This window comes from Coprinopsis cinerea (assembly GCF_000182895.1).
Source record: "Coprinopsis cinerea okayama7#130 chromosome 1 map unlocalized cont3.1, whole genome shotgun sequence".
NCBI classification, from domain to species: Eukaryota; Fungi; Basidiomycota; class Agaricomycetes; order Agaricales; family Psathyrellaceae; genus Coprinopsis; species Coprinopsis cinerea.
The window spans coordinates 2,049,965-2,064,806 of record NW_003307544.1 but is presented as its reverse complement, the minus strand read 5'-3'; the positions used below and the strand labels follow the sequence as shown (position 1 = coordinate 2,064,806).

General features: G+C 51.4%; 5 protein-coding genes across 5 annotated transcripts; 3 read left to right on the top strand and 2 right to left on the bottom strand.

Annotated features, from left to right (window-relative positions):
* Positions 1 to 113: 113 nt before the first annotated feature.
* Positions 114 to 3,463, top strand: CC1G_13670 (aconitate hydratase; the record flags this gene model as incomplete). Its single annotated transcript, XM_002912092.1, has 18 exons — positions 114 to 499; positions 547 to 555; positions 606 to 708; positions 761 to 900; positions 952 to 962; positions 1,010 to 1,126; positions 1,178 to 1,260; positions 1,311 to 1,371; positions 1,426 to 1,616; positions 1,667 to 1,825; positions 1,874 to 2,056; positions 2,109 to 2,142; positions 2,197 to 2,621; positions 2,675 to 2,726; positions 2,779 to 2,786; positions 2,836 to 3,019; positions 3,069 to 3,124; positions 3,178 to 3,463. 18 exons carry the CDS (start codon positions 114 to 116, stop codon positions 3,430 to 3,432), a joined length of 2,457 nt encoding a protein of 818 aa, XP_002912138.1. The 3' UTR covers positions 3,433 to 3,463.
* A 23-nt stretch (positions 3,464 to 3,486) lies between these two features.
* CC1G_03702 (MutS2 protein) lies at positions 3,487 to 6,631 on the bottom strand (the record flags this gene model as incomplete). The annotated part of the gene is made up of 10 exons (XM_001828856.2): positions 3,487 to 3,696; positions 3,753 to 3,971; positions 4,018 to 4,369; positions 4,436 to 4,557; positions 4,618 to 4,707; positions 4,764 to 4,912; positions 4,970 to 5,061; positions 5,111 to 5,558; positions 5,610 to 6,441; positions 6,491 to 6,631. 10 exons carry the CDS (start codon positions 6,629 to 6,631, stop codon positions 3,487 to 3,489), a joined length of 2,655 nt encoding a protein of 884 aa, XP_001828908.2.
* A 439-nt stretch (positions 6,632 to 7,070) lies between these two features.
* CC1G_03701 (septin) lies at positions 7,071 to 9,054 on the top strand. Its single transcript, XM_001828855.2, has 11 exons — positions 7,071 to 7,194; positions 7,258 to 7,389; positions 7,453 to 7,534; positions 7,593 to 7,730; positions 7,789 to 7,906; positions 7,959 to 8,060; positions 8,112 to 8,260; positions 8,310 to 8,405; positions 8,454 to 8,535; positions 8,591 to 8,670; positions 8,722 to 9,054. Exons 1-11 carry the CDS (start codon positions 7,125 to 7,127, stop codon positions 8,774 to 8,776), a joined length of 1,104 nt encoding a protein of 367 aa, XP_001828907.2. The 5' UTR covers positions 7,071 to 7,124; the 3' UTR covers positions 8,777 to 9,054.
* Positions 9,055 to 9,435: 381 nt separating this feature from the next.
* On the top strand, positions 9,436 to 12,378 carry CC1G_03700 (hypothetical protein; the record flags this gene model as incomplete). Its single annotated transcript, XM_001828854.2, has 3 exons — positions 9,436 to 10,266; positions 10,321 to 12,050; positions 12,111 to 12,378. 3 exons carry the CDS (start codon positions 9,436 to 9,438, stop codon positions 12,376 to 12,378), a joined length of 2,829 nt encoding a protein of 942 aa, XP_001828906.2.
* A 290-nt stretch (positions 12,379 to 12,668) lies between these two features.
* CC1G_03699 (hypothetical protein) lies at positions 12,669 to 14,544 on the bottom strand (the record flags this gene model as incomplete). The annotated part of the gene is made up of 7 exons (XM_001828853.2): positions 12,669 to 12,766; positions 12,821 to 12,904; positions 12,954 to 13,175; positions 13,230 to 13,818; positions 13,870 to 13,935; positions 13,984 to 14,156; positions 14,214 to 14,544. 7 exons carry the CDS (start codon positions 14,542 to 14,544, stop codon positions 12,669 to 12,671), a joined length of 1,563 nt encoding a protein of 520 aa, XP_001828905.2.
* Positions 14,545 to 14,842: the final 298 nt, after the last annotated feature.

Below are 14,842 nucleotides of genomic sequence, written 5' to 3'. Positions count from 1 at the left end.
TTGTAAAGCCTATAAAGCCGAAGAATATTATTTCAATTGTCATTTTGTGATTGGATGACGGAGCTCCCACGCCGGGCCGAGACTGTGGGGAAGAGGGAGAGAAATTATGCAGCATGGCGAAATGGTCAAAATTTAATGATTCCGGAGGGCCAACCGTCCTTTTCTCTACCACATTCTGGCAAAGCCTCAAGGCCGGATACGTTATGCACAGGCGAGGGTTACAGAGGACGACCCAGGTCTTTCGACGACGGCTGGCAACCCAAGCCCAGTCGTTGCTGGAGAAGGACTGTAGTACCATCACCCCTCCGTATGAATCCCTGGTGGAGAACCTCCAGCGCGTCCGACAATACCTAAACCGACCACTATCGCTTGCGGAAAAGGTTCTTTACAGCCATGTAATTGACCCAGAACAGGCATTCGCCGCAGGTGGAAGAATCCGCGGGGAGACGTATCTTCAACTCCGTCCCGAACGTGTCGCCATGCAGGACGCATCGGCTCAGTGAGTCCAGTTTTCCTTTGGTGTAGCCCCCGTTAACACTGGAATAGAATGGCATTGTACGTGGACAGTAATGCATCATCTCCGTTGCGTACTAAAGCACGAGAAGGCTGCAATTCATGAGTGCTGGACTCCCCCAATCTGCAGTGCCGGCGAGCATTCACTGTGACCACCTTATCCAGGCTTCAGAAGGCGCTAGTGCAGATTTGAAGGTGGGCCTCCCGGCAATAAAGTTAAGGTCTCAGAAAGTTTATCCTTGAATAGCGTTCCATTGTCACCAACCAAGAGGTTTTCGACTTCTTGCAAAGTGCCGCACAGAAGTATGGGATTGAATTCTGGGGACCGGGTTCCGGAATCATCCACCAGATAGTTCTCGAGAACTATGCCGCGCCAGGCATCCTCATGTGAGTGCATATATTCCATGAACGCGAGGGGCCAAGCTGACCCTCGTCCAGGCTGGGAACAGGTATTGTTGTTGGCCTCCAGGAAAGATATAATGCTTAGCCCGCTTAGATTCGCATACCCCCAACGCTGGTGGTCTGGGAGGTTTGGCTATCGGCGTTGGTGGTGCAGATGCCGTGGACGCCATGACCGGAACCCCCTGGGAACTGAAAGCACCCAACATTATCGGTATGTGACATGTGGCGGGGTCAATAGATTGAATTAACAATCTGGTACTAGGTATCAAGTTGACTGGAGAATTGAACGGCTGGGCTACCCCCAAGGATTTGATCCTCCATTTGGCCGGTAAATTGACTGTCAAGGTAAACCATCATCGCTCAATTTCCCATTACTGTATTAACCTCCTGGACAGGGCGGAACGGGCAGTATCTTGGAGTATTTCGGTCCTGGCCTCGCCAGTCAATCCTGCACAGGTATGTTATGCAGCCCATGTGGTATCTCTCCTCGCCAACCTGTCCATGGTCCAGGTTTGGCAACCATTGCAAACATGGGAGCTGAAGTCGGTGCAACTACTTCGACTTTCCCTTACAACTCTCGGATGCGCGACTACCTGCGCGCTACTGGACGTTCCCCTGTAGCCGCAGCGGCAGATAAGGCAGCGTCCCAAGGTTTCTTGAGTGCCGACGAAGGAATTGAATACGACCAAGTCATCGAAGTTGTAAGTCGTCTAGGAAGGCTCTTTCTTCTCCCATCTCAAGAATTCCGCAGAACTTGAGTGAGCTAGAGCCCACAATCAATGGTCCCTTCACCCCAGACTTGGCAACACCTATCTCCAAGTTCGGCGACTTCGCTAAGTCGCAAGGATGGAAGGACGAATTCTCGGCTGGTCTCATCGGTTCCTGCACCAACAGCTCCTACGAGGATATGGTCTGTCAGTTCTCCGCTCGTAGCGCTCACTTGCTGATCCACCGCTAGACTGCTGTCGCTGATTTGGCCAGACAAGCTAAGGCTGCTGGACTGAAGACCAAGGTGCCATTCCTTTGCACACCTGGCTCAGAACAGATCAGGGCAACTATTGAACGGGATCACATTACCTCGGCCCTTGAAGACGTTGGAGCAGTCGTTTTGGCAAACGCCTGTGGACCCTGCATTGGCCAGGTAAGCGACCTTTGCCAGTTGTTTTCGGACTTATAGTTGACCTCGGCTTCAGTGGAAGAGAGACGACAAACAGGGTGAAGAGAATGGTTGGTCGAGGAGCTTCTTCACTTGTCAGTTTAAACTAATACGTTGGACCTTAGCTATCCTTACCAGTTTCAACCGCAACTTCAAGTCAAGGAACGACGGCAACAAGTTGACAATGAACTTCCTTGCTTCACCTGTGGTTGTTACTGCAATGGCGTTCTCTGGAAAGCTTTCCTTCAACCCTATGACTGACTCAATCCCCCTCGCCGACGGATCCTCGTTCAAATTCCAGCCACCCGCTCGTCAAGATCTCCCAGAATTGGGCTTCATCCCTGGGAACCAGGACTTCTACCCTGTTCGCAACCCTGCCCCCCAGCCCGACGTTCCTATTGTTATCAAACCTGATTCACAACGACTGGAAATCCTCGAGCCTTTCACAAGCCACTTTGGACCTCACAACCCTCGTGGACTGGAACTCCCATCTTTGAAGGTTCTCTTGCGAGTCCGGGGCAAGTGCACAACTGATCACATCTCCGCTGCGGTGAGCTCTCTTCATCTCTGAGAAATGTTATCATCACCGACAGAATGTCACAGGGGCCATGGCTGAAGTACAAGGGCCATCTGACCAACATCTCTGAGAACCTACGTATGTGATAACATGCTTCTCCGTCTTCCCGGTTACTGACGTTGCTTTACAGTCATCACCGTAAGGCGATCTCTCGCTCATGAGATTGTTTACTTATTGCTATCTATAGGCCATCAACGATGAAGGTGGCGAGATGAACGTTGCTTTCGACAAGGACACCGGCACCACTGGTACCATTCCCGAGGTCGCCAAGCGATTTAAGGCAAGAAACCAACCATGGGCTATCATTGTTGATGAGAACTACGGTGAAGGAAGTGCCCGTGAGCATGCTGCCTTGCAGCCTCGATTCTATGGTTCGCTCGACCCTCCCTTGAACTCAGGCATGGACTGACCGCGGTACAGGTTGTGCCATGATTATCGCCCGTTCGTTTGCCCGTATCCACGAGACCAACCTCAAGGTTCGTAGGATTGTTAGCTTTGTTTGCACCGAGGCTCATCGCATTCGTTACAGAAACAAGGTGTCCTCCCTCTGTGGTTCGCTGACAAGAACGACTACTCGCGTATCGGCGCCGGCGACTCATTGGAGACTGTTGGGCTAGCTGACCTCCTTGAGGGAAAGCCTGATGCTCAAATCAGGGTCAACGTCACCAAGCCCAACGGCGAGACCTTCCAGATTGCCACCAAGCACACCATGTCGGCTGACCAACTCAAGTGGTTCCGTGCTGGGTCCGCCTTGAACTATATCCGCTCTACCCTTAAAAATTAATCCCATTCAAAATGGGGTTGGATAGACACCGTACATTTAAAGTGCTCATATCTACTATGGACGGGGTTTCATTTGCAATATATTGGATAGACTTGCAGCATCTGGCTCTTGATGAATGGCTCGACTATGGTTCAACCAGGACAAGGTTCGCCTAGCCACATCGATGGCACTGGGCGGGAGACCTGCCAGTTGAGCAACCTTCAGCCCGTGGCTATCTCTGTTCACGCCGGGATGTAGCCTGTAGGAATACACGAAACGATCTTCCTAGACAATGATCGTCTGAGTGATCTGGCGGAACGAGATAGTAACGGAGCGCTCACGTCTAATTCATCGACATCGGTGCAGTAGAACCTGACATTGTTGAACACGCCGCTACCTTGCCATTCCCCGTCGCAACCAAGCATATCTGATAGTTCATGGAAATGCGTAGCAAAGAGGCATCGACTTCGGTTTACAGTTGCGATATGGTGGATTGTGGCAAAGGCGATTGCCAGTCCGTCCTTCATTGTAGTTCCACGGCCGACCTCATCCATGATAACCTACCCAAATGAGGAAATGTCAATAGTAGAGCGTGATGGGACATACCAGGCTATTTGGAGTTGCCCGCCGGAGAATTTCTGCAGTCTCCATCATTTCGACCATGAAAGTACTTCGATCACGGAAAAGGTCGTCTTTGGCACCAATTCGAGTGAACAACTTGTCAACGATGCTGATCGTGGCAGAGTCGGCTGGGACGAATGAGCCAATTTGCGCCAATACAGCGATCAGCGCTGTCTGTCGCAGAGCGGTTGATTTGCCTGCCATGTTGGGTCCTGTAATGACATGCACATTGGACGATGGGGTCATTTCGATGGTGTTTGGCGTGAAGGTGCGACCAGAGACTAAAAGACCCAGTTCCACTGCAGGATGGCGACCGTTGACCACGTGGTATTCCCCGCTAAGTCCAGTTGGTAAGTATGGCCTCCTCCATTTGAGCTAGCCACAGAGCCACCGATTAACTTACTTTTCCGTTATCTTTGGCCGCACGAGGTTTAAATCCTTGGCCAGCGTGGCAAAACCCAGAGCAACATCCAGGTCATCTTGCGCAGCAACGTTGGCTTTCAATTCGTCTGCGTAGTACAGAACCTGGGGGCCAACAATGAGCACATCGCGTTCATCTCGACACGACCGGAAGGCCATGTTTACCTCGGCAATTAATTCTGAAAAGGCCTCTCTCTCCGCTGCAGCTACGGCGAGCATCGTGCTTCCTATCAGGCCACCCAATTGTGACCAAGGCTATGGAATCAAACATCAATACCCCCACAGTGAACAGGTGACATCGCTTTAAATACCTGGTAGAGGTAACATTTAGTGGAAGCAGTCTCTGCCAACTTTACAAAGGCAGGGTCATCGTTCAACTTTCCTTGATCTCGCTTTGCTCTTGAGAGATGGACGTGCATTCCCTGCTGAGCGGACGAGCGAAGAGTCAGAGAAGGGGCCGCTGTTATATTCGAAATCATTAGACAGTAAATTCTGAAGGGTGTGATGAGAAACTTACCATAATTAATCCGGAGCCTGTCCTCCATGTCTTGTTTCTGCCTCTGAAGATCGTGCAGAGTAGCGTATAAAGAAAACAACTTGGGTGAGAACCTGAATACTCGTCAGCTCGTGTATGATGGCTGAGAAGTCGGAAACAGACTGTGGGTTTATTGTCCACTCGGAGTTGGCTTGGGTATCTCTCGAGGACCCAGTACTCTCCTTCAGGCTGTCTTCAGGATCGCCATCCGCTTCTCTGGAACCGCACCTAGTTAGGGCGTCTTGGATTCTCCTCGACAGAGAAGACAAGTCCGATATGCGGCCCAGCATTGGGTCCATACTTGACCAATCGCCCAACGCTCCCCTCCCCTCCAGAAGCCGTTCGAGCTGTAGTCTTGAAGTGATTGTCGTCCATAGTTGGATAGTCTTCATGACAGTGACGAGGTCATCGATACTACCTTTGCGAAGAAGAAAGCGCTGAACGATGCGGCCGACATCTCCAACGTTCTTCAGAGATTCTCTAAGGTCAAAGCTGAGATGCGGCCGTTGAAGTAGGAAGGAAACTAGGTTTTGCCAGCCTTCGATTTCAGGACGAGAGGCACTGGGAGAACCTACGAAGTATAAGTAATGTGACTTTGATGCGATGGGATGTAAATGCTCACAAAGGCGACGGGCCAGCCGCCGAGTTCCACTGGTCGTTACAGTGCGCTTGATGACATTGAGAAGGCTGCCTCTCGTGCCACCTTCGTAGTCGGTTTCTCGCAGTTCTAGCGATTTGATTGTGTGCGCGTCTATGTGTAATCGACCGTTGTCCATCTCATGCACCGGCGCACCGAGAGACGGGGCGTGTTCTAGAAGTGTAAAGTGGAGATAATTGGAAAGGAGAGCTACGGCTTCGCCCTCAGCTGAAGCGGATGCAGGGGTGGGTGTAAATGGTAACATCGAAACTACATCAGGGTGTTGTTCAACGCCGTGAAAGGCAAAATGAATATTTTGCTGCTGGAGCATCACCAGGACGGGATTGCGTGAGATGTCCACAGTGCGCATTGTAGACGGTAAGACAACTTCCTTGGGATTGATTCGGACGATTTCATCTTCCAAATTTTCTGGTTGGCAGTCCTTGGAATAGAACTCTCCGGTCGAGACATCTATCCAAGCCAGTCCGACAGAAGAGGCACCCCCGTCTAGCGGAAGAGCGAGAGCCAGGAGGAAGTTGTTCTCTGATGGCTCAAGGAAGGGTTCGTCTATGAGCGTCCCAGGGGAGATGATCCGTGTAATACGGCGCTCGAACTCTTTCTCTCCGAATTCTGTTTGGCGGGGAAACTCTTCGCACATGGCGACCGATCTCTTGTGTTGTTGAACAAGAACCTTGAGGTACTTGTCGAGATGGACAATGGGAAATCCACACATAGGTACTCGCGATCCGTCCCATTTGCGGCTTGTGAGTTTGATGTTCAACAAGCTCGCGATCTCGTTGGCTTGGCCAAAGTATGACTGCAGTACGCTTCAGAAATCGAGCTTGGCAATGTATATCACGGTTTACCTCGTAGAAAGACCCCACTCGTGTCAGGAGGAGGCAATGAGGAAATCTGGCAAGGTTTGCCTGCACTTCTTTTGCGAGAGGGGACCGTGAAGAGGCGGGTGGAGTAGCTTCAGGTGATTCCTCGAGAGGTGCCTCCAACATCACAGGGGCAGACTCCGGTTGTGGTAGAACATCTGTGGCTTTCACTGGGGTTTTTCGCCGGCGGGATCTCCGTACAGGTTGGGTTGGCTCAGACGTTGCTTCCGAATCACCTCTCGAGTCTCTAGACGGAGAAACTGTCGCATTCCAGGGTGGTAATGGTGTCGCTGGTTGGCCATTGGGCAGAAGAAAGACTTCGGGCAGTTCTGAGACGCTTTTTTTGATCTTCTTAGGGCTTTTCGTTGCTTTTGACGCGTTTAAATTGGGTGTAGTGTAAATAACGCGGTTTAAGAGAGGACTATAGGTTCGACACGAGCATTTTACGCGAAATCGGTGGAGCATGAACGCGAAGGGGAGATTTGTTCAGAGGCCAAATAGACGCAAATGAGGCCAGGTCATACCACGGTGTCGGAGTTTCAAATTTGGTGTATTCCGCTTTGCTGTCGGTTGTCGAGGTCTCCCCATACGGTCCCAGTCACCACAAATTCAAGCAGCTATGTCGTTCGCAGGAAGACGCAGGGGAAATAAGGCCAAAAAGGGTGTCCAGTTCACCTTGATGGTCGTCGGTATGTCGACCTTTCACACCTCCCACTTTTGTTCGAATTCTTACCCAATTCCTGTAATTTTAGGTGCTTCTGGTACAGGTCGCACCACCTTTGTGAATACCCTCTGCGAGTCCGAAGTTCTTCATCACAAGGTAGCGGACAATGCAACTACCGCACACATTGAAGAAGGGATTCGAATCAAGCCCGTCCCTGTCGGTGAGTCGCGCTTTGCCTCCCTTTCTTTCGATTTAGTTCCAGAGCTCATTCTCGCGCTTCTAGAATTGGAGGAGGAAGGCGTTCGAATTGCTTTGACTGTCGTAGACACCCCCGGCTTTGGCGATAATATCGACAACGAATTCGCGTATGTAGACCGCCCAGCTCACCTTCCCGGAGAAACATGATCTGACGGCGCTTTGTAGCTTTCAGGAGATTGTTGGGTACATCGAGCGCCAATACGACGATCTTCTTGCAGAGGAGTCCCGCATCAAGCGTAATCCCCGTTTCAAGGACAACCGCATCCACGCCCTTCTCTATTTCATCCCTCCCACCGGCCACTCGTCAGTTTCCTTCTTTATTCATCACCGTTGCCTACCAGTCTGACGTATTGCCACACAGTCTTCGTGAGATGGACATTGAGTTGATGCGTCGTCTGTCTCCCCGCGTCAACGTCATTCCTGTTATTGGCAAGGCGGATTCGCTTACTCCTAGCGAGCTCAAGGGCTTCAAGAAGAGGGTGCGTGTCAAGGTTGTTTATCGCTGAATATGCACTCAAAACTGGCCCCAAGATTATGGAAGACATCGAGTACTACGATATTCCCATCTACAACTTCCCTTACGACGTGGAAGAAGACGACGAGGAGACCATCCAGGACAACAGCGAGCTCCGAGTGAGTCACCTCTAGCCTTAAATATCTTCACACCTGACCTCCTATGTGCAGTCCATGCTTCCTTTCGCCATTGTTGGTTCGGAGGAGGAGATTGAGATTGACGGACAGCCTGTTCGGGCTCGCATTTACCCATGGGGCATTGTCGAAGTTGACAACCCCAAGCACTCGGACTTCAGCCGACTTCGTTCCGCCCTTCTGAAGTGGGTCATACGTTTTAATGCTCTGTATTGAAGCTAATCCCCCCTTTAGCTCTCACCTTGCGGACCTCAAGTCCTTGACCCACGATGTTCTCTACGAAACATACCGTACTGAGAAGCTCTCGAGAACTGTCAATGCGGACTCGGCGTATGGCGTTTTATTTATTCATGTATCCTTCTCTGACACTTAGGATAGGGACAGCTCCTTGCTCCCCGAGGAACTCGCTTCTCAAAGCGTTCGCCTCAAAGAAGAACAACTCCGCCGGGAAGAAGAAAAGGTAAGCCAAATGCAACTGACATCCCGGCCGTTCTTCGCTGACATGATTCCACCAGCTTCGGGAAATCGAACTCAAAGTGCAAAGGGAGATCAACGAAAAGCGACAAGAGCTGTTGGCCAAAGAAGAATCTCTCAGGTAGGGAAGTTCGCATTCCTAGCTGGCTGATTGTCTTACCCCTGTTGGCAGGAATTTGGAGAGCCGTCTCGCTGCTCAGGCCTCTCAAGGCGAATTCCGAGATTGAAGAACGACTTCGCCCTGTTAGCCTTTCCGACCCTACTATATATACCCTTGTCTTCTGTGTTCTGGGACCTTTTTCACTACCTGACATTCTAGCATTCCGGTTACAGGAACCGTCACTCGTTTGTTTTTCGCGTTGACTCTGTTAGTTTCTCGATAATTGCCACTTTCCTTGCGTTATACCGTTCCTTGATTCTTAATAGTCTTTCATGTTAATTAAACAGCACTGGAAATGCTTGGTGATTGGATATACCAAGCTTTTCCCCAGTACACCCTATCTCTAAAACTGTCCTTTGGTAATATCCAGAGGCCTGAGGGTCTGCTTGGAATATAATGCGTAAAGCTGGATAGCAGTAAGAACGTGAGGTTTGTGATAGCCAGGTTTGGGCGCCGCATGAGGAATAAGACACCAATTGAGAATCGCGGTAACAATTACTCACGGTCCCCCGTTGTCTCTGTATACACACTCGTTCTTCATTGTCGGGCACAGCGACGACAGCGGCTGCAGACTTTGTCCTGAGCCTCGGACGGGCACAATAGCCGCCTTCGTTGACCAGAACAATACCGGTACCGTCTGTCAGGGGCCCCCGCCAACATCGTTGAACAGCGTTATCGCTTTCCCCCCGACCAACCCCCTTTCAACAGACCGCTTTGCCCGCTGTTATGGACAACGACTGGGACCCAAGACACCAAATGAATTACAACCGACAGGATTGGCAAGAACATGGCGCCATAAACCAACTTTCAACATCGGCATCGCCCCCTCATCCATCCTATTCCACCCAGGCCTCTCTTTCCCAACGACGCCGTTCATCCGCTGCGCACGGTCGCCCAGCAGTACCACCTCCAAATCTGCCCATTCCAAGTATACCCTCGTCGCCGCCATCAAGGCCGGCACTTGCTGCTCACCCTGCAGCGCTTGAAGTCGCGGAGGACGGGGGCTTGCAGTCGACACATATAAGTGGTCGACCAGTCTACTCAAACACCTATACACGACCGACGCCCTCTCCAAGTCTGTCAGCCGTCGCCGCTTTTTCTCAATCACGACAGGGAGCTCCAGGTCCATCCCATCCTCAGCTCCCAACCACATCGCCCCATGATGACCTGTCCGACCCCCCGCCCCAATCTTTCTTGCCATCCACCTCAGAAAATCCATCTTCACCTACCTCGTCCTCTCGTCGCAAGGAACGTGAAACTCCATCGGAAGACCTGCTGCAACCACGGGCAGCCGAGCGTTCAGATCGCAAATCTGAGCATAAACCTTCCTCTCGACGTGCCCTTACTCGTGCCTTGGAATTAGCTCGCGAAGCAGTTCTTCTCGATTCCACGAACGACAACCCGGAAGCTGCCGTTAACGCCTATGCACAGAGTGTCGCTCTCCTGAGCGAAGTGATGGAACGCGTCCGACGGGGCGAGGACAGCACCGACACCCGGCGGCGACGACGCCGAAGTGTAGCCGCCCAAGAAGCCGAAATCAGGCGATTGCAGAATATTGTGAGGGGTCCAGATTGTCTACTGTACTGTTCTCCCTGCTGACATGCCTTGAAGCACGACACCTACGCTGATCGTATGAATATTCTCAGCATCATCTATAGTATACCCGCGGTCCCCTACACGTCAACATCCGTTTACTCTGCAGATTCCACTAACTCCAACTCTCCGACAACATCTGCATCACCGACTTCTGATAGTTCACCGCAAATTCCTGTTCCGAACGGAGCGCATTTTTCAAGTGATGAACCAGAGCATGACACCAACGGAGATGTTGCCAATACCCAAGATGGGGGCTCAATATACCTGCTGGATGAACAAGTTTTGTCGAGAAACGGAAACCCACAATTCAACTCAGTCTCTCAACATCCCTATGCTGCCTATTACGATGGTTCACAAGCGCCTCAGCCTCCGGCGCCTCAGCCAAGTCAACCAAGAAGCTCAACCATGTTGCGGCGCAGTCGCGCATCGTCAAACCTGCCTCCACCCCCGCCGCCTCCCAGCGATTCATTGCCTCCAGCGCCCGTGGTCATTGAACCAAGACAAGAAGTCGGCACTTTGCCTCACCTTCCTAGTGCCGGAAAGCGACCTGGCCCAATCGAGGTCAATAAAGCTCGACGGACATCGAACTCGCATCTGGTTGCTTTGAAAGAGGAGGGGGATGACAATGGAACTTATGAAATCCAATTCCGTGAAAGGTCGTCGTCGTTGATTGACCCAGCCAGGCACCCTAAGCGCGAGTCACCGCCCTTGCCACCCTTGCCCTCCCCGCCTCCGGCCTCTGGGAGTGCGCCAACCACTCCGAGAACCAATAGCTTCAGCAAGGCGCCGTCATCACCCCGCCTTGCTGCAGCCACTTCCCGCCCTCGGGGGACGTCGCAACTCACCACACGGTCCGAGTTTGCTTCTCAATCGCAGGGATACCCTGGTACCTCCAATCACTCGCAAGGAGTTACTGCCCAGCGCAGACCTAAAACCTCAGCGCCTCCCAGCACTCGATCTGCTTCCCCAGCCGATTCGACTATCTCGACAGGATCAATGCAACAGGCAAGAGCATCGGCTTTCCCTGGCGCCCCTCCGCCCCCTATCACCACAGGTCGAAGTCGCTCTTCCTCTCAGCCCGGTCGTCGCCCGTCAATCGCTGGAAGGTCTTCACCACCACCCCTGCCAACGAACGGCATTCCAAGTAATGGAAGCGTCATGCGCAAAGCATCGTTCCCGACTAAGCTCGTCCCTACCCTTCCAAGTTTGTCTCTTGATTCAACGACCAATTCTTCGTATCTTGGGAGTGTCATGTCACCGCACCTTCCTACCACTCCAACTTCCCCGCTTCCACCCCTGCCACCTACGGACCCGTTGCTCAAACCATACCATATGATGGGCTTACTGCGCAACACCATCACCTCGTCAACCGGAGGGTATATCACTCGTCGACTTCACGTCCCATGCGAAGTATGGTCGCAGGGTGGTGCCAAGCTTTCCAACGTTGTTGAGAAGGTGCGGGTGGTTGCCATCCTCTGCTCTGCGCTAGAAGATCTCCAAAACTGTAGTGCGGATTACTTTGGCGCTGGAAACGTGAACAACGGGATGGCATTGGGCATCGGCAGCATTGGTCGTAAGGAAGCCGAGGGCTGGTTGAGCAAGTTGGACGACTTTTCCAACATATGTGATGGTGTAGTTGCTAATTTTGGCAAGAAGTTGGGCGTGGGTGAAGGATTTGTGTTGAAGAAAACTACTTGGGGGGACAAATTGACCCGGCGCTTCGACAAGTTTACCAACGGCAAAAAGTAAGGCACTTCTGTCCGTTTATATCGCTTTTCTGTTTCTGACTAACAACTTTCCCCCAGCTTGGACTCCCCGGCAGCATACGTTCAAGGCCTCAAGAAACTCTTCGCCCATTCACAGTTGTTGGACGAACACACCCGTGCCCTGCTTTCTCATCCCCTGGCACCGTCCTATGCTGCTTTCCCCAATGACGTTCGGACCTTGGTGGAACAAAGGCTGAAGCGGTCTTCGGAATTCTTCGCTACTGTCGTCCTGACCTTTGTGATCCGCGACCTTTCGCAGCTACTCGACAAATATGTGAAGAAATGCGAGAAATGGCTGGCAGAATAAATACCTGTAACACTTCGTCTTCCGATTTTCTCACTTCGTATTCGTCTTGTCTGTTCCCTCTATGGTGCTTCACCTGGTTGTTTGTAAATGCTTGTTACTTGTCCTTTCATCCACGATTGTACATTATTGGATTATATCTGCTGTTCGAATTAAAGCTACTGCAAGCTGGTTGAAATGAGGAGCTAACCGACTCTCGGACGGGCCATTAATATACAAAGGCAGGCAAGGCGACGACTAGGTTCATATAACAGATGATAATTACAGATAACTTACGAAACGAGTGTGGCCTATCAATGGTGTGCAGAGGGGTCGACACTAACTCGCAATACACGGGAAGGCTCTCTCCACTGTCGTTGAGCAAGGTGGGATACAACCTTTAGTCGTTGAGCTGAAGCAAATGTGAGATCTAACAGCCCCGGTATCGGGAAGGAAACGCACTCACTGTATTCAAAATGGTCCCCGTCGTCTCCAGGCTCGTTGTCCGAGTCCACGAGCGGATCGGTTGTATTGACCAGGTCCCATGCATCTATAAGGCTGTTAAAACAAGAGTCGCAGCTGAAGCAAAGGTGACCCACATTGTAACATGCCCCGTTTAGCCACAGGGGGTCTCAAAGAGCGCGGAACGTTGGCGTGGTCCTCTGGTGTATTCGATTGATATGGGGAATACCGATGTTGACGTCCGCGGGAGGACCTGGACTCAGTGGTCAAGCCTGTTAATATCCGGAAGCCTGACGTTGAAGCTTCCGAGCCATCTGCCTTGCCACTACGTGCCCCATTCGCCGGGGTATGAGAAGGATCTAATTAGAAGGCTGTCACCAACTGGAACTGATTTAAGTATCAACAGAACCTACCTTGCAGATCCTCGTCATCAATGCTCATATCATCCTGATGGGAAGAGCTGGGAGTCGAGTTGGCTCCTTTGGCTTCGTTCTTCAACTTGGACTTGCGCGACTGTGCCTTCTCTGCTGGAGCCTTTTTCTGGCGTCGACTGGGCGTCTCTGCATTCTCTACTGCAGAGGGTTGTCGCGATCCTTTCTTCTTTCCTTTCTTAGCCTTAGTTGCAGTTTCATCAGGTTCGCCGACTGGCACTTCTTCGTCATTTGCTTTGGTCTTCTCGCCTTTGGCAGCATTTTGCTTGACAATTTGGTCGCGATTGGCCACCATCCGCGATCCCAGTGCTTTCTCCTCTTCGGTGTCGACATTTTCCGCGGCAATCTCTTCAGGCGTCAGAGATATGAGTACAGGAGCCGTGCTCTTGTTTGGCTCTGCAAAAGGATTCGGAATCTCCTGTGCGTCATAATCATCACTGTCCGACCCCGGATTTTCGAGGTAATTGAAGCAGGTCCACAGGAACGCCTTTGCCCTCGACGCGGAAGAATACTCATTCCGGAGGAAGACGTCAAGAAAGTCGAAGCGTTGTGAGAAGTGTGACCCAACAAGCTGTACATGTACAAGTTAGCATTACCCTCCGTTCTCCATTACGAGCCGTACCGAAGAATGACTTGACAGAATAAACAGCAGGTTCAACACACTTGTCGGGGGTATGAATCCGGCCCTCTGAATGAACATGAGCTATAGCTAGACAGAGTAGCCGACGAAGCTCACCGCACGAGCAAATATCTCATCGGGAATATGAGGTGGCAGAGGAGTTTCGTTGTTCAGTAATCCCGCCTTGAGGACATGTCTGATTCGAGCCCCGTCTTGCAGATTGCCACCTGTGCGTTGCAATGAGGGTATGGGGTGATATGTGCACTTGGGTGTCTTCGTTTCCGCAAAGACTTCGCGACTACCGGTTAGCCGTTCCGCTTGTGTGCAGTAATAGTCCGTGCACTCACAGCTCATACTGGTGTTGATCCGTCCAACATTCACTAGAAGGGCGAGCATAGCGAAATCCCGGGCGAAGTCGGGTGAGTCCATGATTTTCTCTTTAAAGGACTTGGTGGCCTTGGAGGAGTTCAAAATGGCCTGAATGTACAATTCACGGAAGGAGACCTTGGTGTATTCGTGCGGCTCTCCTACGTAGGGATTGGTGAATGCTGGCGTTGTATCGGAAAATATTGCGTGCAGAACATCGTATTGAATGTCTGCCCGAGTCAGTGGCTCTCCGTCGGCGCGTTTAAGGACGAGGGGTCGTTTCGGAGTGGGAGAGGGTCGTCTCGAGGACATATTAGGTCTGTGAAGTGGCTGCTGTGAATATTGATTTTGTCACCAGGACTGGAATTTTGGGTCATACATTATCAATTAGAAATACTGTAGGGGTCAATGGTACAACCTTTGAAGAAGAACGGGAGTAGAGTGTGACTGCTTGAACCAACCTAAGGGGTGTAGGATTCATTGTCGCGGTAGTCTCACGTGAGGGCGGATGCTTTAACGGAATCAGAATGGCGACAAACATTGAATATTGAACTGAGGAATTGGCTGTATTTTAATAGCTGAGCCTATAGCTAATGGTACAACATCAGAA

Excerpts from the sequence above, each read along its gene's own strand:
- CC1G_03701 (XM_001828855.2), top strand. The coding sequence starts at position 7,125 with ATGTCGTTCGCAGGAAGACGCAGGGGAAATAAGGCCAAAAAGGGTGTC. Across the intron at positions 7,731-7,788 it reads ATCCCTCCCACCGGCCACTC|TCTTCGTGAGATGGACATTG; the intron begins GTCAGTTTCCTT and ends ATTGCCACACAG. Across the intron at positions 8,671-8,721 it reads GCCAAAGAAGAATCTCTCAG|GAATTTGGAGAGCCGTCTCG; the intron begins GTAGGGAAGTTC and ends CCCTGTTGGCAG.